The sequence below is a fragment of the Bombina bombina genome, chromosome 7 (genome assembly GCF_027579735.1).
Source record: "Bombina bombina isolate aBomBom1 chromosome 7, aBomBom1.pri, whole genome shotgun sequence".
NCBI lineage: Eukaryota > Metazoa > Chordata > Amphibia > Anura > Bombinatoridae > Bombina > Bombina bombina.
In genome coordinates, this window is record NC_069505.1 from 179,802,488 (window position 1) to 179,829,453 (window position 26,966).

At 41.5% G+C, this 26,966-nt stretch overlaps 1 protein-coding gene across 1 annotated transcript in view; it reads right to left on the reverse strand.

Annotated features, from left to right (window-relative positions):
- PPP6R3 (protein phosphatase 6 regulatory subunit 3) overlaps positions 1 to 26,966 on the reverse strand; it is a gene marked incomplete in the record, with an annotated part of 489,908 nt that overhangs the window by 229,795 nt on the left and 233,147 nt on the right. The window contains 2 exon segments of the mRNA XM_053720450.1: positions 6,125 to 6,278; positions 10,471 to 10,589. Coding sequence (XP_053576425.1) covers positions 6,125 to 6,278; positions 10,471 to 10,589 — 273 coding nt within the window.

Here is a 26,966-nt window from a genome sequence, read left to right on the forward strand (position 1 = left end):
CGTCCGGCAGTCTCAAAAGCCAATCTGATGATGCTTTTAAACCAAAAGGAAAGAGAGGTAGAAGTTGCTTTTTTAACCTCTCCTTTAACCAGAATAAACAACAAACAAAGAAGATGTTTGTCTAAAATCTTCAGTAGCCTCTAAATAGAATTTTAGAGCACGGACAACGTCCAAATTGTGTAACAAACGTTCCTTCTATGAAACTGGATTCGGACACAAAGAAGGTACAACCATCTCCTGGTTAATATTTTTGTTGGAAACAACCTTCGGAAGAAAACCAGGCTCAGTACGTAAAACCACCTTATCTGCATGGACCAGATAGGGCGGAGAACACTGCAGAGCAGATAACTCAGAAACTCTTCTAGCGGAAGAAATTGCAACCTAAAACAAAACTTTCCAAGATAATAACTTAATATCTACGGAATGTAAGGGTTCACACGGAACCCCTTGAAGAACTGAAAGAACTAGATTAAGACTCCAGGGAAGAGTCAAAGGTCTGTAAACAGGCTTGATTCTAACCAGAGCCTGAACAAACGCTTAAACGTCTGGCACAGCTGCCAGCCTTTTGTGAAGTAAAACAGATAAAGCAGAGATCTGTCCCTTCAGAGAACTCGCAGAAAATCCTTTCTCCAAACCTTCTTGTAGAAAGGAAAGAATCTTAGGAGTTTTTATCTTGTTCCATGGGAATCCTTTAGATTCACACCAACAGATATATTTTTTCCACATATTATGGTAAATTTTTCTAGTTACAGGCTTTCTAGCCTGAATAAGAGTGTCTATTACAGAATCTGAAAACCCACGCTTTGATAAAATCAAGCGTTCAAACTCCAAGCAGTCAGTTGGAGGAAAACCAGATTCGGATGTTCGAATGGACCCTGAGTAAGAAGGTCCTGTCTCAAAGGTAGCTTCCATGGTGGAGCCGATGACACATTCACCAGGTCTGCATACCAAGTCCTGCGTGACCACACAGGAACTATCAAGATCACCGAAGCCCTCTCCAGATTGATCCTGGCTACCAGCCTGGGAATGAGAGGAAACGGTGGGAATACATAAGCTAGGTTGAAGATCCAAGGTGCTACTATTGTATCCAATAGAGTCGCCTTGGGATCCCTGGATTTGGACCCGTAACAAGGGACCATGAAGTTCTGACGAGAGGCCATCAGAACCATGTCTGGAATGCCCCATAATTGAGTTATTTGGGCAAAGATTTCCAGATGGAGTTCCCACTCCCCCGGATGCTCCTCCATCGCCAGGGAACTCCTTGTTACCCCCTGATGGTTGATATATGTAACAGTCGTCATGATGTCTGATTGAAACCTTATGAATTTGGCCTTTGCTAGTCGAGGCCAAGCCTTGAGAGCATTGAATATCGCTCTCAGTTCCATTATGTTTATCGAGAGAAGAGAGTCTTCCCGAAACCATAGACCCTGAGCTTTCAGGGGTTCCCAGACCGCGCCCCAGCCCACCAGACTGGCGTCGGTCGTGACAATGACCTACTCTGGTCTGCGGAAGCTCATTCCCTGTGACAGGTTGTCCAGGGTCAGCCACCAACGGAGTGAATCTCTGGTTATTTGATCTACTTGTATCGTCGGAGACAAGTCTGTATAATCCCCATTCCATTGTCTGAGCATACACAGGTGTAATGGTCTTAGATGAATTTGTGCAAAAGGAACTATGTCCATTGCCGCAACCATCAAACCTATTACTTCCATGCACTGCGCTATGGAAGGAAGAAGAACAGAATGAAGTACCTGACAAGAGCTTAGAAGTTTTGATTTTCTGGCCTCTTGTCAGAAAAACCTTCATTTCTAAGGAAACTAATATTGTTCCCAAGAAGGGAACTCTTGTTGACGGGGACAGAGAACTTTTTTCTATGTTCACTTTCCACCTGTGAGATCTGAGAAAGGCTAGGACAATGTCCGTATGAGCCCTTGCTTTTGACAGAGACGACACTTGAATCAGGATGTCGTCCAAGTAAGGTACTACTGCAATGCCCCTTGGTCTTAGCACCGCTAGAAGGGACCCTAGTACCCTTGTGAAAATCCTTGGAGCAGTGGCAAATCCGAATGGAAGTGCCACAAACTGGTAATGCTTGTCCAGAAAGGCGAACCTTAGGAACCGAAAATGTTCCTTGTGGATAGGAATACGTAGGTACGCATCCTTTAAGTCCACCGTGGTCATGAATTGACCTTCCTGGATGGTAGGAAGGATCGTTCGAATGGTTTCCATTTTGAACGATGAAACCCTTAGAAACTTGTTTAGAAACTTGAGATCTAAAATAGGTCTGAATGTTCCCTCTTTTTTGGGAATTATGAACAGTTTGGAGTAAAAACCCATCCCTTGTTCTCCTAATGGAACAGGATGAATCACTCCCATGCTTAACAGGTCTTCTACACAGTGTAAGAATGCCTGTTCGAAGATAATTTAGACCCGTGGAACCTTCCCCTTGGGGGTAGTTCCCTGAATTCCAGGAGATAACCTTGAGAAACTATTTCTAGCGCCCAAGGATCCTGAACATCTCTTGCCCCAGCCTGAGCAAAGAGAGAAAGTCTGCCCCCCACCAGATCCTTCCCAGATCGGGGGCCAACACTTCATGCTGTTTTGGTAGCAGTGGCAGGTGACTTGGCCTGCTTACCCTTGTTCCAGCCTTGCATCGGCCTCCAGGCTGGCTTGGTTTGAGAAGTATTACCCTCTTGCTTAGAGGGTGTAGAATTTGAGGCTGGTCCGTTTCTGCGAAAGGGACGAAAATTTGGCTTATTTTTAGCCTTAAAAGACCTATCCAGAGGAAGGGCGTGGCCCTTTCCCCCAGTGATGTCTGAAATAATCTCTTTCAAGTCAGGGCCAAACAGTGTTTTACCCTTGAAAGGGATGTTAAGCAAAAGCGCTCTGCGCGCCACGATAGCAAACCCTGAATTATTCGCCGCTAATCTAGCTAATTGCAAAGCGGCATCTAAAATAAAAGAGTTAGCCAATTTAAGAGCTTGAACTCTGTCCAAAACCTCCTCGTACGAAGATTCTTTATTGAGCGACTTTTCTAGTTCTTCGAACCAGAAACACGCAGCTGTAGTGACAGGAACAATGCATGAAATTGGTTGTAGAAGGTAACCTTGCTGAACAAACATCTTTTTAAGCAAACCCTCTAACCTTTAATCCATAGGATCTTGAAAGCACAACTATCTTCTATAGGAATAGAAGTGCGTTTGTTTAGAGTAGAAACCGCCCCCTCGACCTTGGGGACTGTATGCTATAAGTCCTTTCTGGGGTCGACTATAGGAAATAATTTCTTAAATATAGGGGGAGGACAAAAGGTATGCCGGGCCTTTCCCACTCCTTATTTACTATGTCCGCCACCCGCTTGGGTATAGGAAAAACATCGGGGGGCATCGGAACCTCTAGGAACTTGTCCATCTTACCTAATTTCTCTGGAATGACCAAATTGTCACAATCATCCAGAGTAGATAATACCTCCTTAAGTAGTGCGTGGAGATGTTGTAATTTAAATTTAAAAGTTACAATATCAGGTTCTGCTTGTTGAGAAATTTTCCCTGAATCTGAAATTTCTCCCTCAGACAAAACCTCCCTCCTGGCCCCTTCAGATAGGTGTGAGGGTATGTCAGAACAGATATCATCAGCGTCCTCTTGCTCTTCAGTGTTTAAAACAGAGCAATCACGCTTTCTCTGATAAGTAGGCATTTTGGAAAAAATGCATGCAATAGAATTATCCATTACAGCCATTAATTGTTGTATGGTAATAAGTATTGGCGCACTAGATGTACTAGGGGCCTCTTGTGTGGGCAAAACTGGTGTAGACACAGAAGGGGATGATGCAGTACCATGCTTACTCCCCTCATTAGAGTAATCATCTTGGGCAATATCATATCTATGGCATTATTATCCCTACTTTGTTTGGACATTATGACACAAATATATCACATATATTTAAATGGGGAGACACATTGGCTTTCATACATATAGAACATCGTTATCTGATGGTTCAGACATGTTAAACAGGCTTAAACTTGTCAACAAAGCACAAAAAACGTTTTACAATAAAACCGTTACTGTCCCTTTAAATTTTAAACTGAACACACTTTATTACTGAATATGTGAAAAAGTATGAAGGAATTGTTCAAAATTCACCAAAATTTCACCACAGTAACTTAAAGCCTTAAAAGTATTGCACACCAAATTTGAAAGCTTTAACCCTTAAAATAACGGAACCGGAGCCGTTTTTACATTTAACCCCTATACAGTCCCAGGTATCTGCTTTGCTGAGACCCAACCAAGCCCAGAGGGGAATACGATACCAAATGATGCCTTCTATAAGCTTTTTCAGTGGTTCTTAGCTCCTCACACATGCATCTGCATGCCTTGCTCTCCAAAAACAACTGCGCATTAGAGGCGCGAAAATGAGGCTCTGTCTATGACTAGAAAAGGCCCCCAGTGAAAAAGGTGTCCAATACAGTGCCTGCCGTTTTTATTAAAACAATCCCCAAGATTTAACAACTATTAAAAGTAAAAATCTGCCAAATATACTTAGTAAAGTAATCGTTTTAGCCCAGAAAAATGTCTACCAGTTTTTTAAGCCCTAATGAAGCCCTTTATTCTTTTACTTAAACTAAGAAAATGGCTTACCGGTTCCCATAGGGAAAATGACAGCTTCCAGCATTACCGAGTCTTGTTAGAAATGTGTCATACCTCAAGCAGCAAAGTCTGCCCACTGTTTCCCCCAACTGAAGTTACTTCATCTCAACAGTCCTGTGTGGAAACAGCTATCTATTTTAGTAACGGTTGCTAAAATCATTTTCCTCTTACAAACAGAAATCTTCATCTCTTTTCTGTTTCAGAGTAAATAGTACATACCAGCACTATTTTAAAATAACAAACTCTTGATTGAAGAACAAAAACTACATTTAAACACCAAAAAACTCTAAGCCATCTCCGTGGAGATGTTGCCTGTGCAACGGCAAAGAGAATGACTGGGGTAGGCGGAGCCTAGGAGGGACTATATGGCCAGCTTTGCTGGGCTCTTTGCCATTTCCTGTTGGGGAGGAGAATATCCCACAAGTAAGGATGACGCCGTGGACCGGACACACCTATGTTGGAGAAATCACCATATCAATTATCATATTCCCCTGTGGTAATGGGACCTTCCATCTCCAGGATTATCATCATATGTTAAGGGTTTGGAATATACCAGTGACACAGGGTTATAGCAGGATTTTCTCGTCATGTTCTCTGTGGGTATCTCTGTCTGGCTTCCCAGTACATAATCCAGGGCTCCCAAATAGCTATAAAATTATCTATATTAGAGAGCAAATCTGCAGCTGCCTTAGACATTTTATACATATGTTCTATTTTTTGTTCTACCCGGTAGAAACCCGGTGGCTCTGTTTTCCAAAACTTAGCTATAGTTAACCTTATTGCGGTATTTATTATTGCTATGAGTTTGTTTTGTCGTAATGTGAACCCTTCCATTGGGATTATTAGTTAATTTTTAAAGGTTTGCTGAACAAATCATTACATTAATCTAATAATGTTAAATACTACAATTACAAATTTGTGCTTTGGACAGCTTAAGGAGCATTTATAAAAATAACAGAACACTTAAGTATTACACATCCCCATCCGACTATTTTATATAATGCTACTTGTCATTTGTGGCAAATACTGATCTGTATAAGCTAATCAAACTTAAAAATGGACATACATTTTTTCTTTGCATGAATGTTTTGTAGCTGATCTATTTATATAGCCCATGAAGAAGTTTTTTTTTTTTTTTAAATGTATAGTTTTGCTTATTTTTATAGAACATTGCTCTGATTTTCAGACTCCTAACCAAGCCCCAAAGTTTTAAGAGAACACCGTCAGATGCCTACTCCAGCTTTGTGTAAAGGGTCTTTTCATATGCAAAAGAAGGGGGGGAGTGTCTTATTTCCTACATGCAGTGGGCTTTCCAGCTACCTTTTTAACAGAGCTAAACAGAGCTTCTAAGTAAGTTTTTAAACAGTTTTATACTGGATTTTTATATCAGTATCTGTGCATCTTATTCTTTATAGTAGTGTCTATTACATGCAGTTATATGAAAATTGGTGTATACTGTCCCTTTAAAAATACCACTGACCTGACAGAGGAAGAGAACTCTGTAAAAGAAGCCCATCCTGTTTCTTTTGTAGAAAGGGGTTCCTCTGATCTCCATACATCAGATCCAACAGAATCCAGGTTAGCAACGTGTGCAGTTTCCATTGGTATATCAAAACTTGCTGGCCAGCTGCTTGCTACAGTAACACAATTGCAAGCAACCAAGTTAACTTAACCATGCAAGAAATGCGTGGCTAATTTTACAGTTTTAATATAAGGCAATTTATATTTGCAAATGTATGCCATTTTAATTTTTTTTTTTTGATGGTTGAACATCTTAGAAATGTATCTCTTAAAGGGACAGTAAAGTCATAATAAAAGTCGTGCACATAAGTTTACATACCCTGGAAGAATTTATGATTTCTTGGCTATTTTTCAGAGAATATGAATGATAACACAAAAACTTTTCACTCATGGTTAGTGTTTGGCTGAAGCCATTTATTATCAATCAACTGTGTTTACTCTTTTTAAATCATAATGACAACAGAAACGAACCAAATGACCCTGATCAAAAGTTTACATACCCCAGTTCTTAATAACGTGTATTGCCCACTTTAACATCAATGACAGCTTGAAGTCTTTTGTGGTATTTGTGGATAAGGCTCTTTATTCTTTTCAGATGGTGAAGCTGCCCATTCTTCCTGGCAAAAAGCCTCCAGTTCCTGTAAATAATTGGGCTGTCTTGCATGAACTGCACGTTTGAGATCTCCCCAGAGTGGCTCAATGATATTGAGGTCAGGAGACTGAGATGGCCACTCCAGAACCTTTACTTTATTCTGCTGTAGCCAATGACAGGTCGACTTGGCCTTGTGTTTAGGATCATTGTCATGTTGGAATATCCAAGTGCGCCCGATGTGCAGTTTCCGGGCTGATGAATGCAAATTTTCCTCCAGTATTTTTTGATAACATACTGCATTCATCTTGCCATCAATTCTGACCAAACTTCCTGTGCCTTTGTAGCTCACACATCCCCAAAACATCAGCAATCCACCTACTTGTTTCACAGTAGGAATGGTGTACCTTTCATCATAGGCCTTGTTGACGCCTCTCCAAATGTAGCGTTTATGGTTGTGGCCAAAAAGCTAAATTTTGGTCTCATCACTCCAAATGACTGTGCTAGAAGGTTTGAGGCTTGTCTCTGTGCTATTTGGCGTATTGTAAGCGGGATACTTTGCGGCATTTGCGTAGTAATAGCTCTCTTCTGGCGACTCGACCATGCAGCCCATCTTTCTTCAAGTGCCTCCTTATTGTGCATCTTGAAACAGCCACGCCATTTTTTCAGAGTCCTGTATTTCACCCGAAGTTATTTGTGAGTTTTTCTTTGCATCCCAAACAATTTTCCTGGCAGTTATATTGTTATATCCCTTCCCTGTTTTATACAGTTTAACTACCTTTTCCCTGCAGATCCTTTGACAATTATTTTGCTTTCCCCATGACTCAGAATCCAAAAACCTCAGTGAATAAAAGATGCAAGGGAGCAGCTTTGTGGAAATACTGACAAGGGCACAAAAACTATATTAGGAAAAAATTATTCAAATATTATATTTGTCACTTTGTCAGTAAGAAACATCTTCCCATTCTCCTAGCAGATAATAAATTAAAAGATACTGTAGAAAAAAGTTGTAGATTTTCCTACAGACGTAGTGTGACCCTAGGTAATAAACCGAGTGTAAGTATAACAAGTAGTTGGTTGACACATAAGGGTACCTTCAAGTGTAGTAACTAGATGCAAAGCCTGTGACTATGTTGATCAATCTACACATTTTGAGTCTTATGTTACAGGGCGTAGGTACAAAACATCTCAATGTATAAACTGCAGTATGGGATAGGTAGTTTATCTTATCTAATGCGTGGTTTGTAAACTTCAATACGTGGGCTTCACTACGAGAGAACTACATAAGTAATAAATTGTAATAGAGTGCTCAGCTCTAGCCACTCCTTTTATCCATTGCAATAATCAGAGTCCTTGAGGTGACAAACCATTGAAATGGTATACTGCCGAAACGAGGAGGTGACAGACCTTTTGGACAGGAGAGACCTTTTGAATTTTTAAATTAAGAACAAAGTATCATAGGGGTTTTAATTCAGTTTATGATATTATGAATAATTGGGAACAGTAATTGCATTGTATTTGTATATATGTTTCTGTATTTCAGATTTATTTATCTATTTAAGTCTGATAATTCTCACTCATTTATATAAATTTCTTAAATTCCTCAGTCATTTTGAAATGAATTGCCCCATTGGTCAATGTTGTTATTTTGCAGGATCAATGAATGTAATCTGTCATCTGCTATGAGAAAATCTGGTTAACTATATATTATAAAGATTTGGTGTTAATACAGTAAATAGCACTACAACATTTTGTTATCGATTTTTCTTTAACACTTACCATGTATGTGTTTTTTCATTTCCAGGACAGTTTATAACATTACTATTTCCTCTACTGACCTATAGTCCATTCTCTGTGTTTGATGTATTTAGATGTAGGAGCATTCATCTAGGTAAGATCTATTTTTCATGTATAAATATGCAGCTCTTAGATTGCAAATGTAGCCTAGTAGAATTGAGTATATTCCTCTTTTTTTTTATATATAAATGTTTAGCATTCATTCTTCCAGGAGATTTATTATTAATGTTATTTTAATCTTTCATGTATAAATATGCAGCTTTCTAATTGTAAAATTGAATCTGTGGTAGAGCTGAATAATAATAAAAATTATAATTATTTTAGTATGCTTAAAGGGACATAATACTCATATGGTAAATCACTTGAAACTGATGCAGCATAACTGTAAAAAGCTGACAGGAAAATATCACCTGAGCATCTCTATGTAAAAAAGGAAGATATTTTACCTCATAATTTCCTCAGCTCAGCAGAGTAAGTTCTGTGTAAAAAGTTATATACTCAGCCGCTCCCAGCTGCAGGTAAAAAAAAAAATTTGACTTAACTCTCATGAGATTTCATTGTAAACTTCACTAAACTGAAAAGGGAAATAACATGAGTGCACAAGGCTCATCCATTCAGCTGTCCCGGGACAGACACTAATATGCTGCTTAGAAGTCCTTTACAATGGGATGTGGCTACTGAGGAACTTTTGAGGTAAAATATCTTTCTTTTTTATATAGAGATGTTCAGGTGATATTTTCTAGTCAGCATTTTACAGCTATGCTGCATCACTATCAAGTGTTTCAACATTTGGGTATTATGGCCCTTTAAAATGCACCTGTGGTATTCTAGACTATGTTAACAAATCATCTAATCTTTAAGGAATAATATTATACACTGGCGCTTTAATTCTGACAATTGCAGGTGCTCATTAAACAGGTGCACACTTTAAAAGTGTGATCAGCTCTCACCTAGCCTTATGTGAGTACTACGGGGCAATCCCGAAACGCGTCCTTGGTTGGGATGTGTGCTGTACTGTTTTTATCCTTGTATGCTGTTAGCCCACGTTGGTTCAACCTTAATAAATTGTGTGTTTGAGTGAGCCGTTCTGGATCTTCCTTTTTTCCTTTAGATGCAATTGTCTGTCAGGAGTCAAGAAACTCGTTGACCTTTTATACACACACCTATTTACAAGCAAACTGACCACAGGTGAGGATGGTTACCTTTAATATCCATTCAAATCCCTTTGTGCCAACTTGTGTGCATGTTATCAGGCCAAAATCGCCAGGGTATGTAAACTTTTGATCAGGGTCATTTGGGTAGTTTCTGTTGTCATTAGGATTTCAAAAGAGTAAACACAGTTGATAGATAATAAATGGCTTCAGCCAAACACTAACCATGAGTGAAAGAAAAGTTTGTGTTATCATTCATATTCTCTGAAAAATGGCCAAGAAATCATAAATTCTGCCAGAGTATGTAAACCTATGAGCACAACTGTATGCATTCAGGATTTAGACAAAGCATACAATTTACTTCTATTTAATTTGCTTCCGTCTCTGGTTATCCCTTGTTAAACGTTTATCTAGGTAAGCTCCGGAGCAGCAAATAACCTAGGTTCTAGCTGCTGATTGGTGGCTGCATATATATACACACCGATTGTCATTGGCTCACCCATGTGTTCAGTTAGAAACCAGTACTGCATTGCTACTCCAACAAATGATACCAAGAGAATGAAGCAAATTTGATAATAGAAGTAAATTAGAAAGTTGTTTAAAATTGTATTTTCTACCTAAATCATGAAACAATTTTTGGGTTTCATGTTCCTTTAAGTTCCAAGTTATTATGAACATAAAGCTACTAGTTATCACATACAATAACAAACAGTACAGGAAACTATCTGCTGGGTGCACAGAATTCACAGGTGGGATGGAATAATTTACCTTCATTTGCATCTACTTCCATTTTGTCTTCTTGGTTGACTGTACTCGATTCAAATCCCTGCTTAACTGAATCCTCCTCTTCTGAATCTGTGCTCTCTTCACTATCAGTGCTTCCTGAGCTATTAAGCATAGAAGAGATGGTATTCTAATTAATTGTTCCACCACAGGAAATACAACTGAAATATCTACCACTAATTTATTAGAGATTATAAATGGCTAATATTCAACTGCTATCCATATAAAATCATTAAAAAAAAAAAAAAATTAGAATGTTACAGCAACACAGAAACAAGCTGCATTCAGCAGGAAAGACAGATTTTCAGGATTACCTTGGGTGAGAGAAGATTAATGAACAATGTTTACTAATAAGCTGATTTTACCTGTGGTCCAATTCGGATATCCTGAAAATCTAACCAGTTAGAGAGGCCTGAGGATAGGTTTGAAAAGCCCTGGTTTAGCCCACTGGTTTTCAAACCTGTCCTCAAGCTTAACCAACAGGCCAGGTTTTCAGTATTACCTTGGACGAGAACAGGTAAAGTAACCATGTTTACAAATTAGCCGATTTTTTTCACCTGTGCTCTAGTTCAGATATCCACAATATGTGGCCTGTTAGGAAGGTCTGAGGACAGGTTTGAAAACCAGTGATCTAGCCCAATAAAGACAAAAAGGAGACAGCTGGTCTTCAAATAAGGCTCTGGGAAACACTAGTGTGTGCATCTAGACAGCATTCACACATTTCAAATGTGAAGAAATTGATAGCAAGTATATATCTGAGTCTATGCCCTTAATCGGATATTAAAAAAAAAGAAAATTTATGCTTACCTGATAAATTGATTTCTTCTACAATACGACAAGTCCACGGATTTCATCCTTACTTGTGGGATATGATCCTCCTGCTAACAGGAAGTGGCAAAGAGCACCACAGCAGAGCTGTATATATAGCTCCTCCCTTCCCCTCCACCCCCAGTCATTCGACCGAAGGTTTTAGGAAGAGAAAGGAAAAGCTAAAAGGTGCAGAGGTGACTGAAATTGTTAAATAATATAGTCTGTCTTAAAATGACAGGGAGGGCCGCGGACTCGTCGTATCGTAGAAGAAATCAATTTATCAGGTAAGCATAAATTTCCTTTTCTTCTACAAGATATGACGAGTCCACGGATTTAATCCTTACTTGTGGGATATAATACCAAAGCTACAGGACACAGATGAAACGGGAGGGACAAGACAGAGACCTAAACGAAAGGCACCACTGCTTGAAGAACTTTTCTCCCAAAAACAGCCTCAGAAGAAGCAAAAGTATCAAATTTGGAAAAAGTATGAAGGGACGACCAAGTCGCAGCCTTACAAATCTGTTCAACAGAAGCATCGTTTTTAAAGGCCCATGTGGAAGCCACGGCCCTAGTAGAATGAGCCGTAATTCTTTCAGGAGGCTGCTGTCTAGCAGTCTCATATGCCAGGCGGATGATACTCCTCAGACAAAAAGAGGTAGCCGTAGCTTTCTGACCCCTACGCTTTCCAGAATAAACAATGAATAATGAAGATGATTGACTGAAATCCTAAGTCGCCTATAAGTAAAACTTCAAGGCACGGACCACGTCCAGGTTATGTAACAGACGCTCCTTCTTAGAAGGATTAGGACACAAAGAAGGAACAACAATTTCCTGATTAATATTCTTATTAGAAACAACCTTAGGAAGAAATCCAGGTTTGGTAAGTAAAACCACCTTATCAGAATGAACTATAAGATAAGGCGAATCACATTGTAACGCTGAAAGCTCAGAAACTCTTCGAGCAGAAGAAATAGCAACTAAAAACAAAACTTTCCAAGATAACAATTTAATATCTATGGAATGCATGGGTTCAAACGGAACCCCTTGGAGAACTCGAAGAACTAATTTCAAACTCCAGGGAGGAGTAATAGGTCTAAATACAGGATTAATTCTAGTTAGAGCCAGACAAAAAGACTGAACATCTGCCAAACGTTTGTGAAGCAAAATTGACAAAGCAGAAATTTGTCCCTTTAAGGAACTTGCTGATAACCCTATCTCCAATCCTTCTTGGAGAAAAACAGAATTTATGCTTACCTGATAAATTACTTTCTCTTGCGATGTATCGAGTCCACGGATTCATCCAATACTTGTGGGATATTCTCCTTCCCAACAGGAAGAGGCAAAGAGAGCACCCAAAACAGAGCTGTCTATATAGCTCCTCCCTTAGCTCCACCCCCCAAGTCATTCAACCGAAGGTTAGGAAGAAAAAGGAGAAACTATAGGGTGCAGAGGTGATTGAAGTTTTTGAATAAAATATACTACCTGTCAAATAGACAGGGCAGGCCGTGAACTCGATACATCGCAAGAGAAAGTAATTTATCAGGTAACCATAAATTCTGTTTTCTCTTGCAAGATGTATCGAGTCCACGGATTCATCCAATACTTGTGGGATACCAATATCAAAGCTTTAGGACACGGATGAAGGGAGGGACAAGACGGGTACCTAAACGGAAGGCACCACTGCTTGTAGAACCTCTCCCCCAAAAATAGCCTCCGAAGAAGGAAAAGTATTGAATTTGTAAAATTTGTAAAAAGTATGAAGCAAAACCAAGTCACCGCCTTACAAATCTGTTCAACAGAAGCCTCATTTTTAAAAGCCCATGTGGAAGCCAGTGCTCTAGTAGAATGAGCAGTAATCCTTTCAGGAGGCTGCTGGCAAGCAGTCTCATAGGCCAAACGGGTGATATTTTTCAGCCAAAAAGAAAGAGAGGTAGCCGTAGCCTTTTGACCTCACCGCTTACAAGAATAGGCAACAAACAATGAAGATGTTTGACGGAAATCTTTAGTTGCTTGTAAGTAGAACTTTAAAGCACGAACCACATCAAGATTGTGCAACAGACGTTCCTTCTTGGAAGAAGGATTAGGACACAGAGAAGGAACAACCATTTCTTGATTGAAATTCCTATTAGAAACAACCTTAGGAAGGAATCCAGGTTTGGTACGCAAAACCACCTTATCTGCATGGAAAACAAGATAAGGTGAGTCACACTGTAAAGCAGATAACTCAGAAACTCTTCGACCCGAAGAGATAGCTACTAAAAACAGAACTTTAAAAGATAGAAGCTTAATATCTATGGAATGCATAGGTTCAAACGGAACCCCTTAAAGAACTTTAAGAACTAAATTTAAGCTCCATGGCGGAGCAACAGGTTTAAACACAGGCTTGATTCCAACTAAAGCCTGACTAAACGCCTGCACGTCTGGGACATCTGCCAGATGTTTGTGTAAAAGAATAGACGAAGCAGATATCTGTCCTTTTAAGGAGCTAGCTGATAATCCCTTCTCCAATCCTTCTTGGAGAAAAGACAATATCCTAGGAATCCTAATCTTACTCCATGAGTAACCCTTGGATTCACACCAATAAAGATATTTTCTCCATATCTTATGATAGATTTTCCTGGTGACAGGCTTTCTAGCCTGAATCAGGGTATCAATGACCTACTCAGAGAAACCACGTTTTGATAAAATCAGGCGTTCAATCTCCAAGCAGTCAGATGCAGAGAAATTAGATTTGGATGCTTGAATGGACCCTGGATTAGAAGGTCCTGCCTCATCGGCAGAGTCCACGGTGAAACAGATGACATGTCCACCCGATCTGCATACCAAGTCCTGCGTGGCCCCGCAGGTGCTATTAGAATCACCGAAGCTCTCTCCTGCTTGATTCTGGCAACCAGACGTGGAAGGAGAGGAAACGGTGGAAATACATAGGCCAGGTCGAAGGACCAGGGCACTGCTAGAGCATCTATCAGTACTGCCTGGGGATCCCGTGACCTGGACCCGTAACAAGGAAGCTTGGCTTTCTGACGGGATGCCATCAGATCTAATTCTGGTGTGCCCCATAGCTGAGTCAGCTGGGCAAATACTGCCGGATGGAGCTCCCACTCCCCCGGATGAAAAGTATGACGACTTAGGAAATCCGCCTCCCAGTTCTCTACCCCTGGGATATGGATTGCTGAAAGATGGCAAGAGTGAGTCTTCGTCCATCGGATTATTTTGGTCACTTCCATCATCGCTAGAGAACTTAGTGTTCCTCCTTGATGATTGATATAAGCTACAGTCGTGATGTTGTCCGACTGAAATCTGATGAATTTGGCCGCAGCCAGTTGAGGCCACGCCTGAAGCGCATTGAATATCGCTCTCAGTTCGAGAATGTTTAATCGGGAGGAGAGCTTCCTCCTGAGTCCATAAACCCTGTGCTTTCAGGGAGTTCCAGACTGCACCCCAGCCCAGTAGGCTGGCATCTGTCGTTACTATGAGCCACTCTGGCCTACGGAAACACATTCCCTGAGACAGGTGGTCCTGTGACAACCACCAGAGAAGAGAATCTCTGGTCTCCTGATCCAGATGTATCTGAGGAGATAAATCTGCATAATCCCCATTCCACTCTTCGAGCATGCATAGTTGCAGTGGTCTGAGGTGTAGGCGGGCAAAAGGAACTATGTCCATTGCCGCTACCATAAGTCCAATTACCTCCATACACTGAGCCACTGATGGCCGAGGAATTGAATGAAGAGCTCGGCAGGTGGTTACGAGTTTTGATTTCCTGACCTCCGTCAGAAATATTTTCATTTCTACCGAGTCTATCAGAGTCCCTAGGAAGGAAACTCTTGTGAGAGGGAAGAGAGAACTCTTTTTTTATGTAAAACCCTAGCCCTTGTTCCGTTTTTGGAACTGGGTTAATCACTCCCATGGTATGTAGGTCTTCTACACAGCGTAAGAACGCCTCTCTCTTTGTCTGGTTTGCAGACAATTGAGAAATTTGAAATCTCCCCCTAGAAGATATCCCTGGGTAACAATTTCTAAAACCCAGGGATCGCGAACATCTCTTGCCCAAGCCTGAGCAAAGAGAGAGAGTCTGCCCCCTACTAGATCCGGTCCCGGATCGGGGGCTACCCCTTCATACTGTCTTAGAGGCAGCAGCAAGCTTCTTGGCCTGTTTACCCTTGTTCCAAGCCTTTTTAGGTCTCCAGACTGACTTGGATTGGGCAAAATTCCCCTCTTGCATCGCAGCCGGGGAAGAGGAATTATTTTGTATGGGGAGAGCTAGATGGCATAACCTCATTTCTTTCTGTCTGAGAATCTAGCACTATATTTTAAAGTGCTATAACATGCTCTTTAAAATTTATAGACATATCAGTGCAAGTGGGACACATTCTAAGAGGGGGTTCCACAATGGCTTCTAAACACATTGAACAAGGAGTTTCCTTGATGTCAGACATGTTAAACAGGCTAGTAATGAAACAAGCAAGCTTGGAAAACACTTTATTCAAAGTAAAACAATACTTAGAAAAAAACCGTACTGTGCCTTTAAGAGAAAAAAAGTTGCACACACTTCTGCAAAACAGTGTAAAAAAAAGCAGTAAACTTTTCGAAATTTTTACAGTGGATGCATAAAGCTTTAGTAAGATTGCCCCTAAATTCAAATAAACGATTAACCCCTTAATGGAAAAACCGGATTGACAAAACATCAAAAACCGGTATAAAAACGTTCAGCACCCTGCCACAGTTCTGCTGTGGCGCCTACCTGCCCTTAGGGATAGATTTGTGGGGAAAAAGTTTCCTTTAGGCCTTTAAGTACAGCAGGACCCTCCGGAGTAACAGCTTGATGTCTTGTTGTGTGAAATAAACTGCGCAACTGAGGCGCGAAAATAGGCCCCTCCCACCTCACTCGATGTCAGTGGGGCCTAAAAGAAACACACCAAAGTGTTTCTGAACTAGCCATGTGGGTTAATAACCCTTAAATAAGCCCAAATAAACCACCAAAGTCCCTCAAAACTTTAATCTCTTTAATAAACAAAAAAATGTTTTTCTCATAAGTGTCACCAGTATTAACTTAGCCCTTTATGCAAGCTTGAATTCTATACTAAGTCTCTGAATACAGCTTACCCTTCCCTCATGGAGATACTGTCAGCCTTTTCTAGAATTATCACAGTCTGTCTAGAAAAAAATTGACTTAACATACCTTAATGCAGCATAGCCTGCAAACCGTTCCCCCAACTGAAGTTTTCCTGTACTCCTCAGCCTCTGTGGGAACAGCAGTGGATCTTAGTTACAAAATGCTAAGATCATCAACCTCCTTGCAGAAATTTTCATCCCTTTTCTGCTAGAGAGTGAATAGTACACACCGGTACCATTTAAAATAAACTTTTGCTTGAGAAAATAAAAACTAATATTTTTGTCACCACACTCACTTTACCCTTCCTATTGCTTAGAGCCGGCAAAGAGAATGACTGGGGGGTGGAGCTAAAGGAGGAGCTATATAGACAGCTCTGCTGTGGGTGCTCTCTTTGCCACTTCCTGTTGGGAAGGAGAATATCCCACAAGTATGGATGAATCTGTGGACTCGATACATCTTGCAAGAGAAAAACAGAATCCTGGGAATCCTAACTTTACTCCATGAGTAACCCTTGGATTCACACAAAAACAGATATTTACGCCATATCTTATGATAGATTTTTCTAGTGACAGGCTTCCGAGCTTGTATCAAAGTATCGATGCCCGAATCAGAGAATCCTCGCTTAGATAGAATCAAGTGTTCAATCTCTGGTCTCAAAAGAAGTTTCCACGGTGGCAGAGAGGACATGTCTACTAGATCCGCATACCAAGTCCTGCGTGGCCACGCAGGCGCTATCAGGATTACTGAATCTCTCTCCTATTTGATCCGAGCAATCACGCATGGAGGGAGAGGAAATGGTGGAAACACATAAGCTAGGCTGAAAGACCAAGGCATCTATCAGTTCGGCCTGGGGATCCCTTGACCTGGATCCGTAACGTGGAAGCTTGGCTTTCTGTCGAGATGCCATCAGATCAAGCTCCGGTCTGCCCCATTGGCGAATCAATGAGGCAAACACCACCGAATGGAGCTCCCACTCCCCCAGATGAAAAGTCTGACGACTTAGAAAATCCGCTTCCCAGTTTTCTACTCCTGGGATGTAAATTGCCGACAGATAACAAGAGTGGGCCTCTGCCCATCGGATTATCTTGGATACTTCTATCATCGCTAAGGAACTCCTTGTTCCCCCCTGATTGATATATGCCACAGTCGTGATGTTGTTTGACTGGAATTTGATGAATTTGGCCGAAGCCAACTGAGGCCATGCCTGAAGTGCATTGAATATTGCTCTCAGTTCCAGAATATTGATTGGAAGTAGAAACTCCACCTGAGTCCAAACACCCTGAGCCTTCAGGGAATTCCAGACTGCACCCCAGCCCAGAAGAATGGCGTCCGTTGTCACTATCACCCACGAGGGTCTGCGGAAACATGTCCCCTGGGACAGATGATCCGGCGACAACCACCAAAGAAGAGAGTCTCTGGTCTCTTGATCCAGATTTATCTGAGGAGATAAATTTGCAGTGTCCCCAATTCCACTGTCTGAGCATGCACATCTGCAGTGGTCTGAGATAAAAGCGGGCAAACTGAATGATGTCCATTGCCGCTACCATTAATCCAATGACCTCCATACACTGAGCCAGTGATGGCTGAGGAATGGACTGAAGTGCTAGGCAAGTATTTAGAATCTTTGTTTTTCTGACCTAAGTCAGAAATATTATCATGGCTACCGAGTCTATCAGAGTCCCCAAGAAGGGAACCCTTGTCCATGGAACTAGTGAACTCTTTTCACCTTCCAACCGTGAATTCTCAGGAAAGGCAATACTATGTCCGTGTGAGATTTTGTCAAATGACAAGTTGACGCCTGAATCAGAATATCGTCCAGATAAGGCGCCACTGCTATGCCCCGCGGTCTGAGAACCGCTAGAAGAGACCCTTGAACCTTTGTGAAGATACTGGGTGCTGTGGCCAACCCGAAGGGAAGATCCACGAACTGATAATGTTTGTCCAGGAAGGCAAACCTTAGGAACTGATGATGATCCTTGTGAATAGGGATATGAAGGTATGCATCCTTCAAGTCCACGGTAGTCATATATTGACCCTCCTGGATCATTGGTAAGATTGTTCGTATAGTCTCCATCTTGAATGATGGAACTCTGAGAAACTTGTTTAGACTCTTGAGATCTAAAATGGGTCTGAAAGTTCCCTCTTTTTTGGGCACCACAAAAAGATTTGAGTAAAACCCCTGCCCCAGTTTTGGAACGGGACAAATTACTCCCATGGTAGAGGTCTTTTACACAGCGTAAGAACGCCTCTCTTAATCTGGTCTACATATAATCGTGAAAGATGAAATCTCCCCCTTGGGAGAAAATCCTTTCATTCCAGTTGATACCCGTGGGTCATGATTTCTAGTGCCCAAGGGTCCTGAACGTCTCTTGCCCAAGCCTGGGCAAAGAAAGTCTGCCCCCTACTAGATCTGGACCTGGATCGGGGGCCGCCCCTTCATGCTGTCTTTGTAGCAGCAGCGGGCTTCTTGGATTGTTTACCTTAATAACAAGCCTGGCTGGGTCTCCAGACTGACTTGGATTGCGCAAAGTTCCCTTCCTGCTTTGTGGAGGAAGAGGAAGCAGAGGGTCCTCCTTTAAAGTTTCGAAAAGAACGAAAAACAAAGGCATCAGAATCAGACAACTGCATGAAGAACCTTTCTACCAAAACGCTGCTTCTGAAGAAGCACATACATCAAAATGGTAAAATTTAGTAAAAGTATGCAAATACCAGCTGTAGAGGTCTCAAATAAAAACGAGCAAAGAGGATCGCATCTGATGCTGCAGTCATGAGACCTAAATCTTCCATGCACATAGCCACTGAAGGGAATCAAAGAATGAAGGTTTAGAAAAGCTAAAACTAATTTCATTTGTCTTTTGTCTGTTAAAGAAAGAGTCATGGACACTGAATCTATCTGGAAACCTAAAAAGGTGACCATTGTCTGAGGAATCAAGAAACTCTTTTGTAAATTGATCCTCCAACCATGTCTTTGAAGAAACCACACAAGTTGTTTCGTGTGAGATTCTGCCAAATGAAGAGATTGAGCTAGTACCAATATATCCAAATAAGGAAACACCGCAATACCCTGCTGTCTGATTACAGATAGAACGGCACAGAGAGCTTTTGAAAAGATTCTCGGAGCTGTCGCAAGGTTAAATGGAAGAGCGAAAAAATGGGAATACTTGACTAGAAAAGACTCTCAAAAAACGATAGTGGTCTGGATGAATCGGAATATGAAGATAAGCGCCCTGTAAGTCTATTGAGGACATGAAATGACATTGCTGAACAAAAGGCAGAATATTCCTTATAGTCACCGTCTTGAAAGATGGGACACTTACAAAACAATTAAGAGTTTTCAGATCCAGAACTGGTCTGAATGAATCATCTTTCTTTGAGACAATGAACAGATTTGAATAAAAACCAAAACCCTGTTCCTGTTGAGGAACTGGAATCACCCCTGAAGGCTCTAGATCTTAAAAACACTTCAGAAAATCCAGAGCCTTCACAGGGTTTGTTGGAACAGAAAGAATCTTCCCATGGGAGGTCTTTTTCTGAACCCTGTTCGATACCCCTGAGAAACAATATCCTGAATCCACTGATTTTGGAAAGAATCTGCCCCAATTTCTTAAAACAATTTCAATATGCCCCCCACCAGTTGAACTGGTTTGAGGGCCGCACCTTCATGCAGTTTTAGGGGCTGTATTTGTGTTTTTTTTTAAGGCTTGGATTTATTCCAATTTGTAGATGGTCTCCAATTGGAACCAGAGGCCTTAGGGGAAGGAGTGTTTTTTTGTTCTTTAGTTTGACGAAAGGAACAAAACAATTTGGAGCTTTAAAATTTACCTTTAGATTTCTTATCTTGGGCAGAAAAAACATAATTTATGTAAGAACTTACCTGATAAATTAATTTCTTTCATATTGGCAAGAGTCCATGAGCTAGTGACATATGGGATATACAATCCTACCAGGAGGGGCAAAGTTTCCCAAACCTCAAAATGCCTATAAATACACCCCTCACCACACCCACAATTCAGTTTAACGAATAGCCAAGCAGTGGGGTGATAAAGAATGGAGTAGAAAGCATCAACAAAGGAAATTTGGAAATTATTGTGCTTTATACAAAAAATCATAACCACCATAAAAAGGGTGGGCCTCATGGACTCTTGCCAGTATGAAAGAAATGAATTTATCAGGTAAGTTCTTACATAAATTATGTTTTCTTTCATGTAATTGCCAAGAGTCCATGAGCTAGTGACATATGGGATATCAATACCCAAGATGTGGATCTCCACTCAAGAGTCACTAGAGAGGGAGGGAATAAAAACAGCCATATTCCGCTGAAAAAATTAATCCACAACCCAAAAAAATAAATTTTTCATTTACGAAAGAAAAAACTTAAAACAAAAGCAGAAGAATCAAACTGAAACAGCTGCCTGAAGAACTTTTCTACCAAAAACTGCTTCCGAAGAAGCAAATACATCAAAACGGTAGAATTTAGTAAATGTATGTAAAGAGGACCAAGTCGCCACTTTGCAAATCTGATCAACTGAAGCTTCATTCTTAAAAGCCCACGAAGTTGAGACTGATCTAGTAGAATGAGCTGTAATTCTGAGGCAGGGCCTGACCCAACTCCAAATAAGCTTGATGAATCAAAAGTTTCAACCAAGAAGCCAAGGAAATAGCAGAAGCCTTCTGACCTTTCCTAGGACCAGAAAATAAAACAAATAGACTGGAAGTCTTCCTGAAATCTTTAGTAGCTTCCACATAATATTTCAAAGCTCTTACCACATCCAAAGAATGTAAGGATCTTTCCAAAGAATTCTTAGGATTAGGACACAAGGAAGGGACAACAATTTCTCTATTAATGTTGTTAGAATTCACAACCTTAGGTAAAAAGACACAAGGAAGGGACAACAATTTCTCTATTAATGTTGTTAGAATTCACAACCTTAGGTAAAAAAAGAAAAAAAATCTGCAAAACTGCCTTATCCTGATGAAAAAAAAAACAGAAAAGGAGACTCACAAGAAAGAGCAGATAGCTCAGAAACTCTTCTAGCAGAAGAGATAGCCAAAAGGAACAACACTTTCCAAGAAACAGAATTTATGCTTACCTGATAAATTACTTTCTCCAACGGTGTGTCCGGTCCACGGCGTCATCCTTACTTGTGGGATATCTCTTCCCCAACAGGAAATGGCAAAGAGTCCCAGCAAAGCTGGCCATATAGTCCCTCCTAGGCTCCGCCCACCCCAGTCATTCGACCGACGGACAGGAGGAAATATATAGGAGAAACCATATGGTACCGTGGTGACTGTAGTTAGAGAAAATAATTCATCAGACCTGATTAAAAAACCAGGGCGGGCCGTGGACCGGACACACCGTTGGAGAAAGTAATTTATCAGGTAAGCATAAATTCTGTTTTCTCCAACATTGGTTTGTCCGGTCCACGGCGTCATCCTTACTTGTGGGAACCAATACCAAAGCTTTAGGACACGGATGAAGGGAGGGAGCAAATCAGGTTACCTAAACGGAAGGCACCACGGCTTGCAAAACCTTTCTCCCAAAAATAGCCTCCGAAGAAGCAAAAGTATCAAATTTGTAAAATTTGGCAAAAGTGTGCAGTGAAGACCAAGTTGCTGCCTTACATATCTGGCCAACAGAAGCCTCGTTCTTGAAGGCCCATGTGGAAGCCACAGCCCTAGTGGAGTGAGCTGTGATTCTTTCAGGAGGCTGCCGTCCGGCAGTCTCATAAGCCAATCGGATGATGCTTTTAAGCCAAAAGGAAAGAGAGGTAGAAGTCGCTTTTTGACCTCTCCTTTTACCAGAATAAACAACAAACAAGGAAGATGTTTGTCTGAAATCTTTTGTAGCCTCTAAATAGAATTTTAGAGCACGGACTACGTCCAAATTGTATAACAAACGTTCCTTCTTTGAAACTGGATTCGGACATAAAGAAGGTACAACTATCTCCTGGTTAATATTTTTGTTAGAAACAACCTTTGGAAGAAAACCAGGCTTAGTACGCAAAACCACCTTATCTGCATGGAACACCAGATAGGACGGAGAACACTGCAGAGCAGATAACTCTGAAACTCTTCTAGCAGAAGAAATTGCAACCAAAAACAAAACTTTCCAGGATAGTAACTTAATATCTATGGAATGTAAAGGTTCAAACGGAACCCCTTGAAGAACTGAAAGAACTAGATTTAGACTCCAGGGAGGAGTCAAAGGTCTGTAAACAGGCTTGATCCTAACCAGAGCCTGAACAAATGCTTGAACATCTCGCACAGCTGCCAGTCTTTTGTGTAGTAAGACAGATAAAGCAGAGATCTGTCCCTTTAGAGAACTTGCAGATAATCCTTTATCCAAACCTTCTTGCAGAAAGGAAAGAATCTTAGGAATTTTTATCTTATTCCATGGGAATCCCTTGGATTCACACCAACAGATATATCTTTTCCATATTTTATGGTAAATCTTTCTAGTCACTGGTTTTCTGGCCTGAACCAGAGTATCTATCACAGAATCTGAAAACCCACGCTTTGATAGAATCAAGCGTTCAATCTCCAAGCCGTCAGCTGGAGGGAGACCAGATTTGGATGTTCGAATGGACCCTGAACAAGAAGGTCCTGTCTCAAAGGTAGCTTCCATGGTGGAACCGATGACATATTCACCAGGTCTGCATACCAAGTCCTGCGTGGCCACACAGGAGCTATCAAGATCACCGAGGCCCTCTCCTGTTTGATCCTGGCTACCAGCCTGGGAATGAGAGGAAACGGTGGAAACACATAAGCTAGGTTGAAGGTCCAAGGCGCTACTAATGCATCCACTAGAGTCGCCTTCGGATCCCTGGATCTGGACCCGTAGCAAGGAACCTTGAAGTTCTGACGAGACGCCATCAGATCCATGTCTGGAATGCCCCATAATTGGGTCACCTGGGCAAATATCTCTGGGTGGAGTTCCCACTCCCCCGGATGGAATGTCTGACGACTCAGGTAATCCGCCTCCCAGTTTTCCACTCCTGGGATGTGGATCGCAGATAGGTGGCAGGAGTGATCCTCCGCCCATTGTATTATTTTGGTCACTTCTTTCATCGCTAGGGAACTCCTTGTTCCCCCCTGATGATTGATATACGCAACAGTCGTCATGTTGTCTGATTGGAATCTTATGAATCTGGCCTTTGCAAGCTGAGGCCAAGCCCTGAGAGCATTGAATATCGCTCTTAGTTCCAGAATGTTTATCGGGAAAAGAGACTCTTCCCGAGACCATAGTCCCTGAGCTTTCAGGGGTTCCCAGACCGCGCCCCAGCCCACTAGGCTGGCGTCGGTCGTGACAATGACCCACTCTGGTCTGCGGAAGCTCATTCCCTGGGATAGATGGTCCAGGGTCAGCCACCAACGGAGTGAATCTCTGGTCTTCTGATCTACTTGAATCACTGGAGACAAGTCTGTATAGTCCCCATTCCACTGTTTGAGCATGCACAGTTGTAATGGTCTTAGATGAATTTGCGCAAAAGGAACTATGTCCATTGCTGCAACCATCAACCCTACTACTTCCATGCACTGAGCTATGGAAGGACGTGGAACAGAGTGAAGAACTTGACAAGCGCTTAGAAGTTTTGACTTTCTGACATCTGTCAGAAAAATCCTCATTTCTAAGGAATCTATTATTGTTCCCAAGAAGGGAACTCTCGTTGACGAAGACAGAGAACTCTTTTCTATGTTCACCTTCCATCCGTGAGATCGGAGAAAGGCCAGAACGATGTCTGTATGAGCCTTTGCTTTTGAAAGGGACGACGCTTGTATTAGAATGTCGTCCAAGTACGGTACTACTGCAATGCCCCTTGGTCTTAAAACCGCTAGAAGGGACCCGAGTACCTTTGTGAAAATCCTTGGAGCAGTGGCTAACCCGAATGGGAGGGCCACAAACTGGTAATGTTTGTGTTCTTTGTGGATAGGAATATGTAGGTACGAATCCTTTAGATCCACGGTAGTCATAAATTGACCTTCCTGGATAGTGGGTAGAATCGTTCGAATGATTTCCATTTTGAACGATGGTACCCTGAGAAATTTGTTTAGGATCTTTAAATCCAGAATTGGTCTGAAGGTTCCCTCTTTTTTGGGAACTACGAACAGATTTGAGTAAAATCCCATTCCTTGTTCCGTCCTTTGAACAGGGTGTATTACTCCCATCTTTAACAGGTCTTCTACACAATGTAAGAACGCCTGTCTCTTTATTTGGTTTAAGGATAAGTGAAACATGTGGAACCTTCCCCTTGGGGGTAGTTCCCTGAATTCCAGAAGATAACCCTGAGAAACTATTTCTAGTGCCCAGGGATCCTGAACATCTCTTGCCCAAGCCTGAGCAAAGAGAGAGAGAGTCTGCCCCCTACTAGATCCGGTCCCGGATCGGGGGCTACTCCTTCATGCTGTTTTGTTAGCAGCAGCAGGCTTTTTGGCCTGCTTACCCTTGTTCCAGCCTTGCATAGGTTTCCAGGCTGGTTTGGGCTGTGAGGCATTACCCTCTTGCTTAGAGGATGCAGACTTATTCTTGGCCTTGAAAGGCCTATCTTGTGGAAGGGCGTGGCCCTTTCCCCCAGTGATGTCTGAGATAATCTCTTTCAATTCTGGCCCAAAGAGAGTTTTACCTTTGAAAGGGATGTTAAGCAATTTTGTCATGGATGATACATCAAGACTTTAGCCAAAGCGCTCTGCGCGCCACAATTGCAAACCCTGAATTTTTCGCCGCTAATCTAGCTAATTGCAAAGCGGCATCCAAAATAAAGGAGTTAGCCAACTTAAGTGTGTGAACTCTGTCCATAACCTCCTCATATGGAGTCTCTCTACTGAGCGACTTTTCTAGTTCCTCGAACCAGAACCACGCTGCTGTAGTGACAGGAACAATGCACGAAATGGGTTGTAGAAGGTAACCTTGCTGTACAAAAATCTTTTTAAGCAAACCTTCCAATTTTTTATCCATAGGATCTTTGAAAGCACAACTATCCTCGATAGGAATAGTAGTTCGCTTGTTTAGAGTAGAAACTGCCCCCTCGACCTTAGGGACTGTCTGCCATAAGTCCTTTCTGGGGTCGACCATAGGAAATAATTTCTTAAATATAGGGGGGGGAACAAAAGGTATGCCGGGCTTCTTCCACTCCTTATTCACTATGTCCGCCACCCGCTTGGGTATAGGAAAAGCGTCGGGGTGCACCGGAACCTCTAGAAACTTGTCCATCTTGCATAATTTCTCTGGAATGACCAAGTTGTCACAATCATCCAGAGTAGATAACACCTCCTTAAGCAGTGCGCGGAGATGTTCTAATTCAAATTTAAATGTTACAACATCAGGTTCAGCTTGTTGAGAAATTTTTCCTGAATCTGAAATTTCCCCATCTGACAAAACCTCCCTCATGGCGCTTCAGATTGGTGTGAGGGTATGACAGAATAATTATCATCAGCGCCCTCCTGCTCTTCAGTGTTTAAAACAGAGCAATCGCGCTTTCTCTGATATGCAGGCATTTTGGATAAAATATTTGCTATGGAGTTATCCATTACAGCCGTCAATTGTTGCATGGTAATAAGCATTGGCGCGCTAGAAGTACTAGGGGCCTCCTGCGTGGGCAAAACTGGTGTAGACACAATAGGAGATGATGTAGTATCATGTCTACTCCCCTCATCTGAGGAATCATCTTGGGCAATTTCATTATCTGTGGCAGTACTGTCCTTACTTTGTTTGGACGCTATGGCACAATTATCACACAATTTTGAATGGGGAGACACATTGGCTTTCATACATATAGAACATAGCTTATCCGAAGGCACAGACATGTTAAACAGGCTTAAACTTGTCAATAAAGCACAAAAACCGTTTTAAAACAAAACCGTTACTGTCACTTTAAATTTTAAACAGAGTACACTTTATTACTGAATATGTGAAAAAGTATGAAGGAATTGTTCAAAATTTACCAAAATTTCACCACAGTGTCTTAAAGCATTAAAAGTATTGCATACCAATTTTCAGAGCTTTAACCCTTAAAATAACGGAACCGGAGCCGTTTACATAATTAACCCCTATACAGTCCCAGCTACAGTCTTTGCTGTGACCTAACCAAGCCCAGAGGGGAATACGATACCAAATGACGCCTTCTAGAAACGTTTCCAACTATTTTCAGGTCCTCACACATGCATCTGCATGTCTTGCTCTCAAAAACAACTGCGCAGTAATGGCGCGAAAAACAGAATTTATGTTTACCTGATAAATTACTTTCTCCAACGGTGTGTCCGGTCCACGGCGTCATCCTTACTTGTGGGATATTCTCTTCCCCAACAGGAAATGGCAAAGAGCCCAGCAAAGCTGGTCACATGATCCCTCCTAGGCTCCGCCTACCCCAGTCATTCGACCGACGTTAAGGAGGAATATTTGCATAGGAGAAACCATATGGTACCGTGGTGACTGTAGTTAAAGAAAATAAATTATCAGACCTGATTAAAAAACCAGGGCGGGCCGTGGACCGGACACACCGTTGGAGAAAGTAATTTATCAGGTAAACATAAATTCTGTTTTCTCCAACATAGGTGT